Source organism: Cygnus olor, chromosome 4 (genome assembly GCF_009769625.2).
Source record: "Cygnus olor isolate bCygOlo1 chromosome 4, bCygOlo1.pri.v2, whole genome shotgun sequence".
Taxonomy (NCBI): domain Eukaryota; kingdom Metazoa; phylum Chordata; class Aves; order Anseriformes; family Anatidae; genus Cygnus; species Cygnus olor.
Genome location: NC_049172.1, coordinates 53,537,834 through 53,552,200, shown reverse-complemented (window position 1 = coordinate 53,552,200; position 14,367 = coordinate 53,537,834). Strand labels below are relative to the sequence as shown.

At 35.7% G+C, this 14,367-nt stretch overlaps 1 protein-coding gene across 5 annotated transcripts in view; it reads right to left on the bottom strand.

The window, feature by feature from the left end:
- Positions 1 to 313: 313 nt before the first annotated feature.
- Positions 314 to 14,367, bottom strand: part of PDS5A (PDS5 cohesin associated factor A) — a 79,242-nt gene continuing 65,188 nt past the window's right edge. For 3 of the 5 annotated variants that reach the window (XM_040555397.1, XM_040555400.1, XM_040555399.1), the window contains exons 27-34: positions 12,660 to 12,792; positions 11,899 to 12,018; positions 10,764 to 10,826; positions 7,420 to 7,565; positions 6,209 to 6,314; positions 3,285 to 3,637; positions 2,071 to 2,221; positions 314 to 1,514 (exon numbers count right to left, since the gene is read on the bottom strand). In XM_040555397.1, the coding sequence (XP_040411331.1) occupies positions 1,479 to 1,514; positions 2,071 to 2,221; positions 3,285 to 3,637; positions 6,209 to 6,314; positions 7,420 to 7,565; positions 10,764 to 10,826; positions 11,899 to 12,018; positions 12,660 to 12,792 (1,108 nt within the window). In that variant the 3' untranslated portion in view covers positions 314 to 1,478. The remainder of the gene's footprint in view (positions 1,515 to 2,070; positions 2,222 to 3,284; positions 3,638 to 6,208; positions 6,315 to 7,419; positions 7,566 to 10,763; positions 10,827 to 11,898; positions 12,019 to 12,659; positions 12,793 to 14,367) is intronic. The other 2 variants (XM_040555401.1, XM_040555402.1) reach the window with 1 other exon arrangement.

Genomic DNA, 14,367 nt, shown 5'->3' with positions numbered 1-14,367 from the left:
ATCCAACTCCTCTACAGTGCACCAAGGGATTTCAAAACTATTTGCAAAAAAGCAACAGGGAACTGATGCACAGGGAAACAAAGTGCACTGCTCATGGTTGATCTGCAGACCGAGCCCCTTCTTCCCATGCAACTTTACTAGATAACTACCATAATTTCACCTCAAAACGTTATATTTTTAACTACATAGCTGTCTGCATTACAACTTCTTTGCTCAACGTCTTATTTCTATGAATACCCAGGACCATGCATGGATACAGAGCAAGTCATTTTTTTGAGGGAGAAATTACGAAAAGAAAAAGACTGCCACATGACACCTAGAAGCGTTTATTTTATGCAACAAACTTAAATATGATCGTGTGTACATAAAAGTGTACACTTTATCTATGCTGAACAATGCCAGGAAACATAATATTGATGCAACAATCTTCTAAAATAAACGTTAAAAAATGAGCCTGGACAGGAAGACAAAATGCAAAACAGACTTACTTCCAATCAGCACGATGCTTAAAATTGAGAGCAATCCTAAACATTTCCAACTTTCCTTACAAAGCTGCCAAAGTCCAACTATTTTTAAAAATCGATTTTTTTTTTCTTTACATCAATAATAAAAATCTGGTGACAAACATTATAAAATCAAATGCTGGACTGTCTTTACTCCTTTAAAATTTAGAATATTCCAACAGAACCGCAGGAGTAAAAACACTTAAAAGTGATATATGTTTTTATAAAACAAACATCAATATGTACATTTATTGCAAATTATATTAAACTAAAATGGAGGGAAAATTAAAAAATGAAATGTCTACTTGCGAATTAATAATAATTTTAAGTGATTACTTTCCCACTCTGATAAAAATCAGAAAGCAACATTTATAAAATTGCCACCACATGACTTTTCATAGCAGGGAACTGAAATCTGTACATCTTATTTTTGCAGAAAAGTAGGCAGGCAGAAAGAATTATACATAAAACAGTCTCCAAAAGTAAAGCAAAAAAAAAATTTTTTTTGTGAATTTTTTCCTTTAGTCTTGTTTAAAATCCATTCAGTAGACTTCTACTTTTTCTGTGAAACATGGGAATACCTGGCTCTAGGATCATGAATTTTCAATGTCAGTGTAAGGACCTCCTCTGACTTCCTTTAAAAAAAAATGCAGCATGAAAAATTAATGGTGTAAATACACTTTTAAACTCCAGAATGCAGGAACTGGAACCAAGTGTTAAGCAATTTGCTTAATTATTGACTTTTCATAAAAAAAGTCTCTGGGGAAATAAGTACAGATGCTTTTAGCCTCTTTCTCAAGAGTTTCTGCTTTACATTTCCATTGAGAAGGATTAATTTCACGTGAAAGGGAAGCATAGTTTTCCTTCTGTTTTCAGAGCTGAAAGCTGTGTGTTTTGAAGTAATTTCAGTTCCTGTACAGGAAATTTCTGAATCCTAGTTTTTGCAGAAGCTTGGAGCATGCCTTTATTTGGCCTTCATTTCCTCCCTTTTCGAGTGAGTTTTCTTTTTACCTTTTTGGGGGGAGAGAAGGAAAGAAAAGTTAATCGTAAGGACAAGGAAATGACAACTGATTCTGAATCAAAATCCTACCTATATTGCTTACATTTTAGCTTATACATTCTTTACACTGTGAGTCTTCCAGCTCTAGCTTTTATCTTCTCAACTACTATGTAATTAATTCAATACAACTGAATTTCCTCATGTATAGCATAACTTTCTGATAAACTTGAAATTACACAAGTTCAATTATGATAATTCCGTAAATTCTCTCAAACAGAAATACATTTATTCATAGCTTTCACTGGAATCAGAGAATAATAAAGATAATCTTGTTTTAATTTACTGTATGTAAATACCCAGGTTCATAGAAAAAGCCTTAATTTAAAAGCCAATATTACTTCGTTTTTGAATTTTTTACACTAACTTGTACGTTTCTACGTAAAAGCAAAAAAAACCTAAATGTAAGTATTTTTTATATACATTCTTCTAGAAATGAAAGACAAATTTCTTTAATTCTCTATTGTTTAAGTAACGAGAGGATTGTCCTATGTAAGATGTCTGCTACACCTTAAGGAAGTCTCCCTCTGCTATCTCTGTATCCTCAGTATCTTCCTGGCTGCTCTCACGGGCCTTAAAAAGATCCATTGTATTCTGGGAATATCCTGGACTTGAGTCTATCTCCAACAGTGAATCTCCATCACTTCCAAGCACCTGACTTCTGAAAAACGTTAACACTGTTTTGGTATTTTTTCCAAGAAACATTGATGTATTGCGTATTTCATAAAAGCTATCTTATACAAGGGGTTTACGTAAGGCTATGGGTAGAGCAATTTTTTTAATGAAGATTTAAATAAATTTGACATATAAAACAAGCATTGCAAGGCAGTACACAAATACTATTCTCTTGAAAGACTGACCAATTTACTAGCACGTGAATCTTGCTGTGAAAGGAAAAGGGTAATTCGTTTTTGATCAAGGTGCTCTGCAACACCTTCAGTTTCACAAAATCTCTCTAGAAATCAATCAGTCCAATTATTCATACTTCCGTTAGATTAAATTGAGATTTCTTCCAGCATGCTGGTTTGCTGACCTTACCCCTTATCGCTCTACAACTTTGGACACTTTTTCATTAAAATGACAATTGTATCTGATTCAGCTAAACAAACTTCCTCAGTGTTTTTTCCTGCATTTGTGGTTTGGTTATATTGGAAATCAAATTAACACATTTCAACATTAGAGGACAGAAAATAAATCACCCAAGAGCTGGTTTTTAGATTACAGTTTCAAATTCTGCTGTGGATTTACTTAATATATTAAAATTTTGTTAACATTAAACAAGCATCAGATCCAAAATATCAGAAACTAATTACAGTTAGAATTTCAATTTATTCTGTTCATTAAAGATGGTCAGTTTTCAAGCCTTCGTTCCTGTATATCTGTTATTAATGAATGCACTAAAAGACCCTCAACTCTTGGTTCTTTTACACAGCAATTCTGGTAGGCCGAACCAAGATGCAACATTCAAAAAATAAAATTTGGTGAAAACAGCTTATGTTATCCTGCTCTGAGAGAACAACTTCAGTTTCCCCTAATCCTAGTTACCCTTTCACTTACATTGAAAAAACAGAAGATAAATATTTATGTTGAACCATGAACCATGGCGTTTATAAATTACCATGGTTTAGTTGTGCCCTTTAAAATATGCTAGATCTGTTATAATTGTATAAATGCATAATTCACGGTCTACCTTGAAATGTATTTTTAATTTTATTCATTTTTACCTTTGTAGATCAATTTGTCTCTGTGCTGCTGCAGGCTTTTTTGCTGTGTCTTGCTGTTTTGGTGCTTTGGCGTTACCTGCCTCTAAACTTCCTGGACTTTCTTGACTGACTGCTGCCCTTTTCCTTCCCCTGACAGGTGGTTTATTTGTTTCCTCATTTTTTGCAGTGGTACCCTGAGGTTCAGGTTTGGGTGGACGCCCTCTCCTGGTTTTTGCTGCGAGTGATGGTCCTGTTTCATCTGCATTTTTTTCTTCTGCTTTTTGATGAATATTCTCAGTTCCAGATGCCGTTGCTGTTCTTTTTTTCCCACGTTCAGTGCTGTTTCCTTGTGTAGCCTGATCAGAATTAATTTCCTAGAAAAGAAAAATCATTCATGTGAAGAAAGATTCCCAGAGGCAAACTCAAACTGTTACCTCTGTCTGACAGAAACATGAGTTTCTAAAACGAAGTAAGAATTCTTATAGAAACATATCACATAGGCTTAGCTCTAGTAAAAAGTTTTACTGAATAGGGTTATAACATTAAACAAAAAGATTTTCTACACTGTGTGTTATGATAATATCTGTACTTAATATATCTTTCAGTTGCTTGAAAGTGAGACTATAGTAAGACTAATAATCACAGCTCCTCCCATGATGGTTTTTACTGGACAGTCTCCTTTAGTGCCTCTCTGCTAATATGCAGGAACGAACTGAGGAGTGGGAATAATGACGTTGGTACAGCAAATACTTCAATAAATGCAAATTTTGAGCACAAACTCCAGTGAAGGTGCAGACTACTAAAGCACAAAATACCATTAAAAAAAAAAACGTGGCTTGTGGGGAATAAAGGGATTAAGGCCAAGTCACATATGAAACTGTTAATTCTGTTGAGTTTAAATAGGTATGACCTGCATGCATGTTTTTCCCAATAAATTGAACAAAGTAATGGAGGTGTTTCAGTTTCATGAAGCACCGTCTGTATGTGAAGGACAGAAAGGCTGGTGGCAATGTAGGTCTCTACACAGAAAACTATTCACATGGAAACAAAGATGAAGCAGTTGGATGCTGGACCTTCATTTGAACACTGGCTTATGAAACAGTTAGGAAGAGAGGCAGAGAAAAGGGTATTTAAGAAGCACGGCTGGGATGACTTAGCAATTTCACACACACCAATTAAGTGTGTTTGAAATTGAGCGCCTCACTATTAAAAGTGCTGTGTCTGAATCAAGGACTTTTTTTTGTTAAATATTCTTCCATTATTATAAATTATAAAATTTAAATAAGTCTTGCAGTTTCTGTAATCTTTATTATTGTTCTAATAGATTCAAAAGAGACATTTACAATTGCTGTTCACAGTAACAGATAACCACTCCTTGAAAATTTCAACTAAAGCCAGGTTTAAAGAACCTCGAAAGCATTTCAGACCTATTTCATAAATGCCTTGCCTCTTATCTAACTTTTCAGAAGAGCTCTATTTTGGCAAAGAAGTACTAAAAAGGGGAAAAAAGAAAAAAAGGAACCATCATACTGTTGACATTTCTAGAAAAAAAAAATCTTCTTCATTAGCTCATAGGTGTGAATATCATGTGGATTTTATTTGAAAAGATTATGAAAAATTAACTTGTTTTATGATGCAAATCCAAAACACCTGTTTATTACTCTGATTTCATCTAATTGAAAGAGACTCAGTAGATGCATAAATTCTTAAAATGTGTAGAGCGTGAACCATCTCTACATATCCCTACATTATTTGAGAAAGCTGCTTTGATTTTAGAATCACAGACTCATCTAGCTTGGAAGTGACTTCTGGAAATCATCTGGTCCAACCTTCTGTTGAAAGTAGGTGGTTATCCTACTTATTGCCATCCTACCCTTGTCATGACAAACCTTGAAGAGCATTCCAGTGTCTAGTTTTCCTCACAACATATACATTTTTTGCTTATATCCAGTTGAAATTTCCCCTGAATCAACTTCTGCCTGTGGCCTTTTGTCCTGTCACCATGCAGCGTTAAGAAAACCTCCATCTTCTCCGTGAATACCTTCTAGGTATTGAAAGGCTGGTAAGAGGCTTCTCCTTTCTAGGCTGAAAAAGCCCAGTTCCTTGAACCTTTCTTCATATAACAAATTCTCCAAGCCTTTAACATCCTGGTGGCCTTTTGAAAGACTCTCTCCAGTTTTTCAGTGTCTGTGTTGAACTGGGGAGGTCAAGGTGTTCCAGGTGTGGTCTAAAGAACATCAGATATGGTGGAAAAATCACATCCCTTGATCTGCTGACCATACCAACACAGCCCAGGACTCAGTTTGCTCTCAGGCTGCCACGATGTGCTGCTGACTCGTGCTCTGCTGGTTTGCCACTGTGATGCTTTCTCAGATCCTTAGCAGACCCAGCAAGGCAGATCCCAGCCTGTTGCACTGTTGCTTGGCTTTAATCTATCCCAGATGCAGGACTTAACATCTACCTTTGTTAAACCTCATGTAGTTACATGCTTTATAAGTTAAAAAAACATTTTGATTGAGGCATGGTCACCTCTCTTTAATAGAAGGGGAAGGAGGCATTAAAATCCTCAAAGTTTAAATAATGTTTAGAGTTACATGTTCGTGCTAGAGGACCACTTGAAATTTTCTGGGCAGTATCTTTGGTTATAGGAAAAACAGCATGAAGGTGGGAATCTTTTGGTATTTTATAAAAAAAAGAAGGAAGTACTTTCTGATTTTTCCTGTGTTATTTTTGAGCAAGAGCTTTATTAATTTCTCTGGATTAAATTTTTGAAAGTAGTTTTGAAAATAAAGGGTCTTTCGTCGTGCTCAGAAAATGAAACAATTACATGAAATGAAATCTGACATTAACAATTCCTCAGAGAATATCCACAGTGATGTATATTGAATAAACCTCCAATGCCAAGCTAATTATAGAGATACAGTCTATAAAATCCCCAAACATACCTTGTTTTTCACAGGTTCTGTCTTTGCTGGTGTGACTGAAATAATTCTCACAGGATTTTCATCATTTTCACTGACCCCAGTTTCTGATATATCTGAACTTTGCTCCCTTGTAGCATAATTGAAGACAAAATAAAACCAAAATACACACAACAAAGAAAGAAAAATGTTTGCAACTTTTTTTTTTTTTTTTTTTTTTTTTTAAATATCAACACAGTCAGGCTAAATTAAAAAAATACAGTTGAATTTGCCTCACTCCATGCTCACACCCAGACTGAAAGGGCTGGAAGGGATTGCCTAGTTACTGAGCCAAGTCCCTTATCACACACACACAGCGCCATATAATTATTTTCACAAACATAAGAACAGTGCTGTAAACAAGACTGTGTTCTTGTTTCAGATAGAAAAAGCTAATACTGGAAAGGATAGGGAGGAAAAATACAGACCAGCAATGCTCAGACTAATTTACACAAACGTACAAGAGTTTTAAAAACAAAATAGTTTAAAAAAATCAAGATCACTGCAGCATATATCACACACACATACAGAACACATTCAGAACTGAGTTATACTTTCCCTTGGCTTTATGAAATGTAGCAGCTAGAGTTAACTTTCTCTGCTTTCTTTAACCCTTTATCTCATATCTTATCCAGTTATCATTTCCTAACAAATTAAACTTGATCTTAAAATTTGAAAGTGTAATCTGTTTCTCCAGATTTCTGACAAATTTAAAAGCACTGGATCCACATTAAAATAACTATTACTGGAAGAAAGACAGGCTATTACAATTATATATTACATCTTTTCACTGAGCTCCTAGTCCTCTTAAGCATGCTCTTTTCTATTATTCTTAATTAAGTTGAATATTTCAACTACATCAAAAAATACTTATTACCAGTCAGGATTGATCCCAATTTATACATCACAAATATGTGAGCTGCAAAAGCGTCCCTTCTGCTATATTATATGTGATTACAGGCAGGACACGCCTTATACACTTTAGCTAATTTTCATCTATTGAACACAAACAAAAAACAAATATAGCTATTTTATCTATAGGCAACTACTGATGCTTATAAACACTGGACAAAGCAAGATATCCTCATTGTTCAAAGACAGGCATGCAAACCAAATCAACTCCTGTACTAAAGCATGCAAGTACACTGGAGAACATGAAATAAAGAGATGATGAAAGAACTTTCAAAGTCCTGTACCTTGATCTGTTTCCTGCAGAAGAGCTCAGTTCAGAGTTTACGCTGATATTGCTTCCAGTCTCTGATCCTGTAGTTCTAATATACGGTCTCCTTCCAGTTGCAGATAACGGTTTGTTTACTGTACCTAATACACCAGTTGGTTTTGGCTAAAAGAAAATGGTTTAATTTTAAAAGCCAGAACTTCAGATACTTATTTCATTTTTAAAGTATCTCCTTGAATATTTTAGAATACTTTTTCTGGATTAACAGTATCGGTCATGATGCCATCAGTTTAGAGCTACAGATCTCATCTTTACTTAACTAGCAGTCTACCATACGTTTGTTTCTCATCATTTAACAGCAGTTCAATTGCTTTGCTCTCCCTCCTGCTTTGAAGGGGTAGTGGTTAGAAAAGACTCAGCTAAAGGCAGAAGGTTAGATAATACTAGGTGACTGAAACAATGGAGCAACATCCTATATTTGCAAAGCAAAACACCTTTGGGAAAAAGCTTTCCAGAACATAATACAGAATTAACTTAATTGCAACAGCAGAAAATGTATACATTTTTATTATATAGAAAGTAGGTGTACAGAATCAGAGAATATCTGGCACTGGAAGGGATCCACAAGGCCCACTGAGTCCAACTCATGATTTCACACAGGACTACTTAAAAATTAAACCTTATTTCTGAGAGTGTTGTCCAAATGCTTCTTGAACTCTGGCAGGCTCGGTGCTGTGACCACTGCCCTGGGGAGCCTGTCCCAGCGCCCGACCACCCTCTGGGTGCAGAATCTTTCCCTGACACCCAGCCTGACCCTCCCCTGTCCCAGCTCCAGGCCGTTCCCTCGGGACCTGTCGCTGTCCCCAGAGAGCAGAGCTCAGCGCCTGCCCCTCCGCTCCCCTTGTGAGGGAGCTGCAGGCCGCCATGAGGCCTCCCCTCAGCCTGCTCTGCTCTGGGATGGGCAAACCAAGGGACCTCAGCTGCTCCTCATACATCTTCCCCTCTGGACCCTTCACCATCTTTGCAACCCTCCTTTGGACACCCTGTAATAGTTTTATGTCCTTCTTATATTGTGGCACCCAAAACTGCACACACTATTCAAGGTGAGGCCGCACCAGAGCAGAGCAGGACAATCCCTTCCCTCGACCAGGTAGCAATGCCAGACCTTTTGGCTGCCAAGACACGCTATTGACTTGTATTGTTTCTTAAAACACCATCTATACTGAGGTTCTCTGATACAATAATGATGTTTTTATCTTGCTACAGCTGGTGTCTGTTGACTGATTTGGTCAGGCTGAGAAGGCAGTAGTAAGTTTGTGTTTTTTTTTTGTTTTTTTTTTTTTTTTTGTCTCGAGAGAAGTCAAGGAAGTTTTCATGACTGGCACGTCACATTCTTTGTGCAATTTTACATTTCATCAGAGAATAAGTTAGTTTATTAACACATTCTCACAAGAAAAATTAATTCCCATATGTGGAAGCTGAGGGAGGAGGCAGGAAAGAGATACCACAAATGCTGGATAGTGCAAAATGGATAATGCTGGCCAGCAAAAAAGCAACATCTCTGTAAAAACAGCCTGTTACTTTAGACATGTTCAGTAGCTGCATCATCCCAGTGCTAATACCATACTTTTACTTTAACATATTATTCTTGTCACATGTTTTATTTACTCAATTTACTCAGTATTTTTATAAAGTAGGAAGTATTTGGTGCAACCCACGTGAGAGAGAAAATGTTTAAGAGAGAAAAGAAAGTACTTCTTCGCAACCACCAGGTTGTGAATTTCCAGCACATACTGCTATAAGAGGTTGTGATAGCATAGTATCAGTAGGTTCAAAACAAGAGCAGATAAATTTGTGATAAAGTCCATAAACAAATATCAAAACCAACAGGCAGAGATGTCTAGCATCCCATTAAAAGTTACGAAAGCTGGGAAATGTACTGCAGAAAGTGGCTAGGCCTGCCTAATCATGATGCTTTGGTCACTCTGCAAAGCGAGTGAAAAGAACAAAACATAACTAAAAAATCCTGCTAATTTAAGATAAGACAATTTTAGCCTTATTTGCTGAATGCCTTGAAAAACAAAATGCTTTAAGCTATACAACCAACCAGAAATGCTTCTTTTACCATATTTGAATGTTGCCAAAGGTGAAACAATTACAGTAGTAGACATATAACCACAAGCCTGGTACTGGCTGCTGACGGAGAAGATAGTCTTCTGCCTGCCTCCTCTCTTTATAACATAATGCCAACACTTGCTAAATGAGCACACAACCATTTACATGCCCCCCGCCCCTATTTTCCTGCCAGCGTAACAAGCTCAACCAGCTCACTGAATAGCATGCAGGCTGGTGTCAAAGTGTGAATGTGAAGCAAGGAGATGCAGGATTCTGCCAGCTTAGCAAACCTCACCCACATGAACTGCTCTGATAGCAGAAGTTTTTGTACAGAATGAAAAACAGTGTGAGGAGCAGCAATTTTAAATGATATGGCTATTCACAGAGTGATCATCTGCCTCCACCCTTAAAATGAACAATTATCATAAGTAAGTTCTGCTCTTACTGAAAACGTTAGAAACTAATACAGTAATTGTTCACTTAACACAGAATATGAAAATTAGTAAGTGCACATTGAATTTACATTAGAAATATGATTTATACTGTTCTTGGGATTATTTTTTTTAACAGAAAAAAAGCCAGCATCGTTCCACTAAGCTTAAGAAAAAAAATCTGCTGGTTTTGTGAGCTACATTAAAAAACATTCCAACATACTTTAAATGGAACCTTAGAAAGACAGTTTTCAAATCCCAAGAAAGGATGGCTGATGGAAAAAATGGAATAGACTGTTGCTTATGGTGATTTTTCCCCACTAGCAAGACATGGTATTTTCTCTCCCCTGTGAAGCTACCAGTCAAATCATGTCTGAAATAGTCAGCTGTTCAAAACGATGTAGACATGTATAGTTAAACAGCTATATTACAAGTATTAAGACTATATATTTAATACCTCCAATGCTAGCAATGTCATGGTTAAGTGTCTGAATTATAACTTTATGCCATACTTATCTGAATAAAAAAACTGTAATTATGTGCAAAACTGTAGTTAATCAAGAACCTCTGTCTCAGTACAAGGTGGTGGGCTACACAAAGGTAACAATCTTGACATTTTGTCCTCAACAAGTAATATGTGGAGTTACAGGCATTAATTATTCCATCAAATAAAAGAATGTTAAATCATTGTACACAAAGTGTTTATACAATTTTTAAACTATTGCAGTCCACTTCATGATTTATAATAAAACTAAAGAGAACATTTAAAAATCACAAGTAATATTCAAATTAATTGTAACTTGTCAAAATATGCTACCTTTCCTGTCAAAAGAAGAACCCTTGTCTCTTCTGAAATGTAATTCCTGTCATTGCAGAAATCCTGTGTAAAAAAATAAATAAATAAAAATCAGTTTGTTTGATCTCTCAGTCTTGCTGTTGTTTTTATATATTCATGATTGATTTCTCAAATGCGATGATATGATGTGCTAGAGATCTTTTGTATTATGCAACCTTCTACTGATAAATGAATCAATCTAATAAAGATAGGTCAAACTAGTACTTTGGAGATCTGTAGTGAGCATTATTGAATGACAGTATGCCATACTTGGAAGTTGGGATTAATTTTTTTTTTTCTTAAGTGACATAAATTGTTTGAATTGAAAAAAAACGACCACCCTATTGTCCAAAGAGAGGAAAAGAGTTGCTGTTTTCTCTAAACAAATTGTCATCTTTGTCACTCTGGCTATAATTTAGAGAGACCAAATCCAAATCACTGCAGGTAGCAGACACCTGCTCCCTGTCACCATGGCACCTGCCATTTCAAAATTAAATAAACTATAGTTCGCTTAAACAGACTCTGGAAAGGCAGTTAACAGTCTGTGATAGTGAAAAGTATGAAATGTATTCTTCAGTATGATCAAAACTAGTCTGGATAATTACTTGTGTTCCACTTACACTTTTTAAAAGTATGTCTCTTAAATAACAATAATGCTATTGCTGACAGTACAGCTCTACTCACTATGACTACTGCTGAGCAATAAGAGGACTGACTTGTGCAGCAAGCAAAATAGCCACAGTTATTGACAACTACAAACATACCACGGATAACATCAAAAATTTTCCCTTTTTCTTTTTTTGTCTGCTTTGCATTCTAATTCAGATATACAGACAGAATATACATATATTCCCATTCATTCAGATGTACTTTTAAAATACTTTAATGAAATGATCTAGCCATACCTATTAACGTGATGATATTCTAATTAGCTCTCACCTTGTTATGTTAATGAGACATAGCTTATGATACAGCCAGTGTTTAAAAAAAATATTATTGATGATAAAAAGTATACACTTTCCCACTCATGATTTTATGTTATGGAGATAACCTGCTCTCAATTATAAAATCAAACTATTTCCCCCTATTACTGTGGAAATTAAAGTAACAAATTTACCTTTTCAGGTTGCGTAAAAAATTTGGTTGGCAATACAGGGTCCTTTGGTGAATCTGCATTGCATAAAGCACTTTTGCTGTTGATTACACACAATGCTACATCACATACTGTATAAAGTTTCTGAAGGAAAAAAAACAAAGAAAATAAAAGTATGCTTTAGGAATTACTGTTTCTACAGGTGTACAGAGAATGTAGTTCTTTAAGAAGTTTTAATCTGCGTGTGAAAATTACCACCACTGAGGACACATTTTGTAATCATACACCATTAACCATATTGTTGGCTCTTCATAGTATAATATGAAAGTGTGGGCTTCTCTATTTAATAAAAACTAATAAAACTATACATGCCTAAGCTGTACAATAAAAGCTCTTAATCAAATCATCACAAATGGTTTTTCATCTCTCCTGGAAACTAATAGTTTTAACAGTAGCAATATACTACAGCATTTCCCCAACAACAGAAGACACTTATGTCGGGAAATTAGACATTTGGACTTAAAACAAGCACTTGGGCAGTAACAGGAACATTTAACAAATTTTGTTTATTAACTTCACTGGGCACAGTGTGCTAGCTAAGGTCAACATGGTTCTGAAAGAATGAGGTTGGTGACATACAGACAATGCTCGCAATTAACACACACTCTAAAAGACAATAAAAACGTCTGAGCTAGTGCTTTCAAACTTCCTGCAAATCCTGTTCAGCAACTGCTTGTGAAACCCTTAGCCCGTCACCCAACACTTATCTGAATTGCATTTCTTACTTCATTGGCCTTTGGCTCATCAGGAGACTGAGCATCTCGGGTAAGCTTGATGTTTTCTGCCATTTTTTTCATGAAGGCATGGCTATTGTTCTCATTCTTTGTCATTAAAACTTCAAGCATGAACCACAGGCACCTAAAAAGCCATAAAACCACAAGCAATTACATTCCAGCTTTTATACTGTAGCTCCCACTTACAGTAATGTCTTATTATTTATTTTTGCCAGCTGTACTAGATTTTTCTTAAGCAACCACAGTCAGTTTGAAGATATCATAAACACATAACATCCAAAGACATAAATAGAGTCTAGACCTTTAATACTAAGGGTTTCAATCGTACTCTTGAGAATAAGCCTGCCACGTTAGTGTGCTTCTCTATTTTATCTGTAAATACTGCCCAACCAATCAACATTTTTCTCTTCCAAATATGAATAGAAACAAGAATTCTAGTGCTACCAACTTGTTCATGAAACTCTGTAATCACTACCTCGGGCTATGTCTATGATACCGTCAGCAATGTGCCGTGACCATGCTCAGAACAGGTTTAAACAAACTATCCTGCTGCTAGACTGTTACCCACTGCATGGGAATACTGGAACTCACATACTAGAGGATCCAAAGTGAACAGGTCAGATCTTGCTGATGCTCAGTATGGGAGGAGAAAGAACCCTTATAGATAGGATTAACTTTTCCAGCTTTCTTTCTTTAAATCTAGTTTATTTATAGGGAGAAGCCATTATATTTTGACTAAATACTTGTTTTAAGAATTTTTCATCTATGATATAAAACACATGTGGTCCAAGTTATGGTTTGCTATCAAGCTTCAGACCTGCAAGTGGCTAGGTGGTCAACAACAGTCATAATGTGGTAAAATACTACTTAGCTGGGAAAGACATATGGGTGGGGTCTGAGAAGCGCAAACTTTGCCAGCAGCTAGCTTAATTCCCTGTAAAAGAAAGTACCTTCAAAAAAAGAGGCTTAAAAAAAAATAGAAAAGCTAGATGACCAAACATTAGAATTCCCTGTCCACAAAAGGTCCAATCTTCTTTACTGATAGAAATTAAAGAGTGTAATGTACAAGATGAAAGAATACTTCTCTCAAAAACTCAGAGGGTTGTACTTTATCAAAACTATCTATATATAATATATCTAATATATCTACTATATATATATACTACTAATATATATAGATATATATAATATATCTAATATATCTACTTTATCAAAAAAAAAAATTTCAATTGAACATCAGATAACTACTTTCTGACTTGCATCCAAGAGCTACAAAGGATAAGTAAATAAATGTATTAGGTACCTTTACATCCGTCTATTCACTATGCTCAAGAAGTTAAATGGGACAAACACAGGACTGTTACCATGCCACACCAACCAGCTCTTCAAAAACCCTGTTCTGTCCAAAGATTGCTACTGAGGACAAATTTTACTCTGACAATGCCAGCACACATTAATTTAAATAGCTTGATTTCCACAGTAAGTCAATAGATAAATAAATCAAACCTGAACAAGACCTTTCCAAAACAAGTAGGATTTAATGTAGAAAAGTATGCACCCAAAAGAACAGTCACACAAATAACGTTCACTCTTTGTATGCATTTCATTGTTTTTGGAATACAAATTCAGAAGGAAAAGACATTGTCTCAAAGAAACAACAAAAAAATAAAACCCACCAACAATTCCATAGGACAAGCTT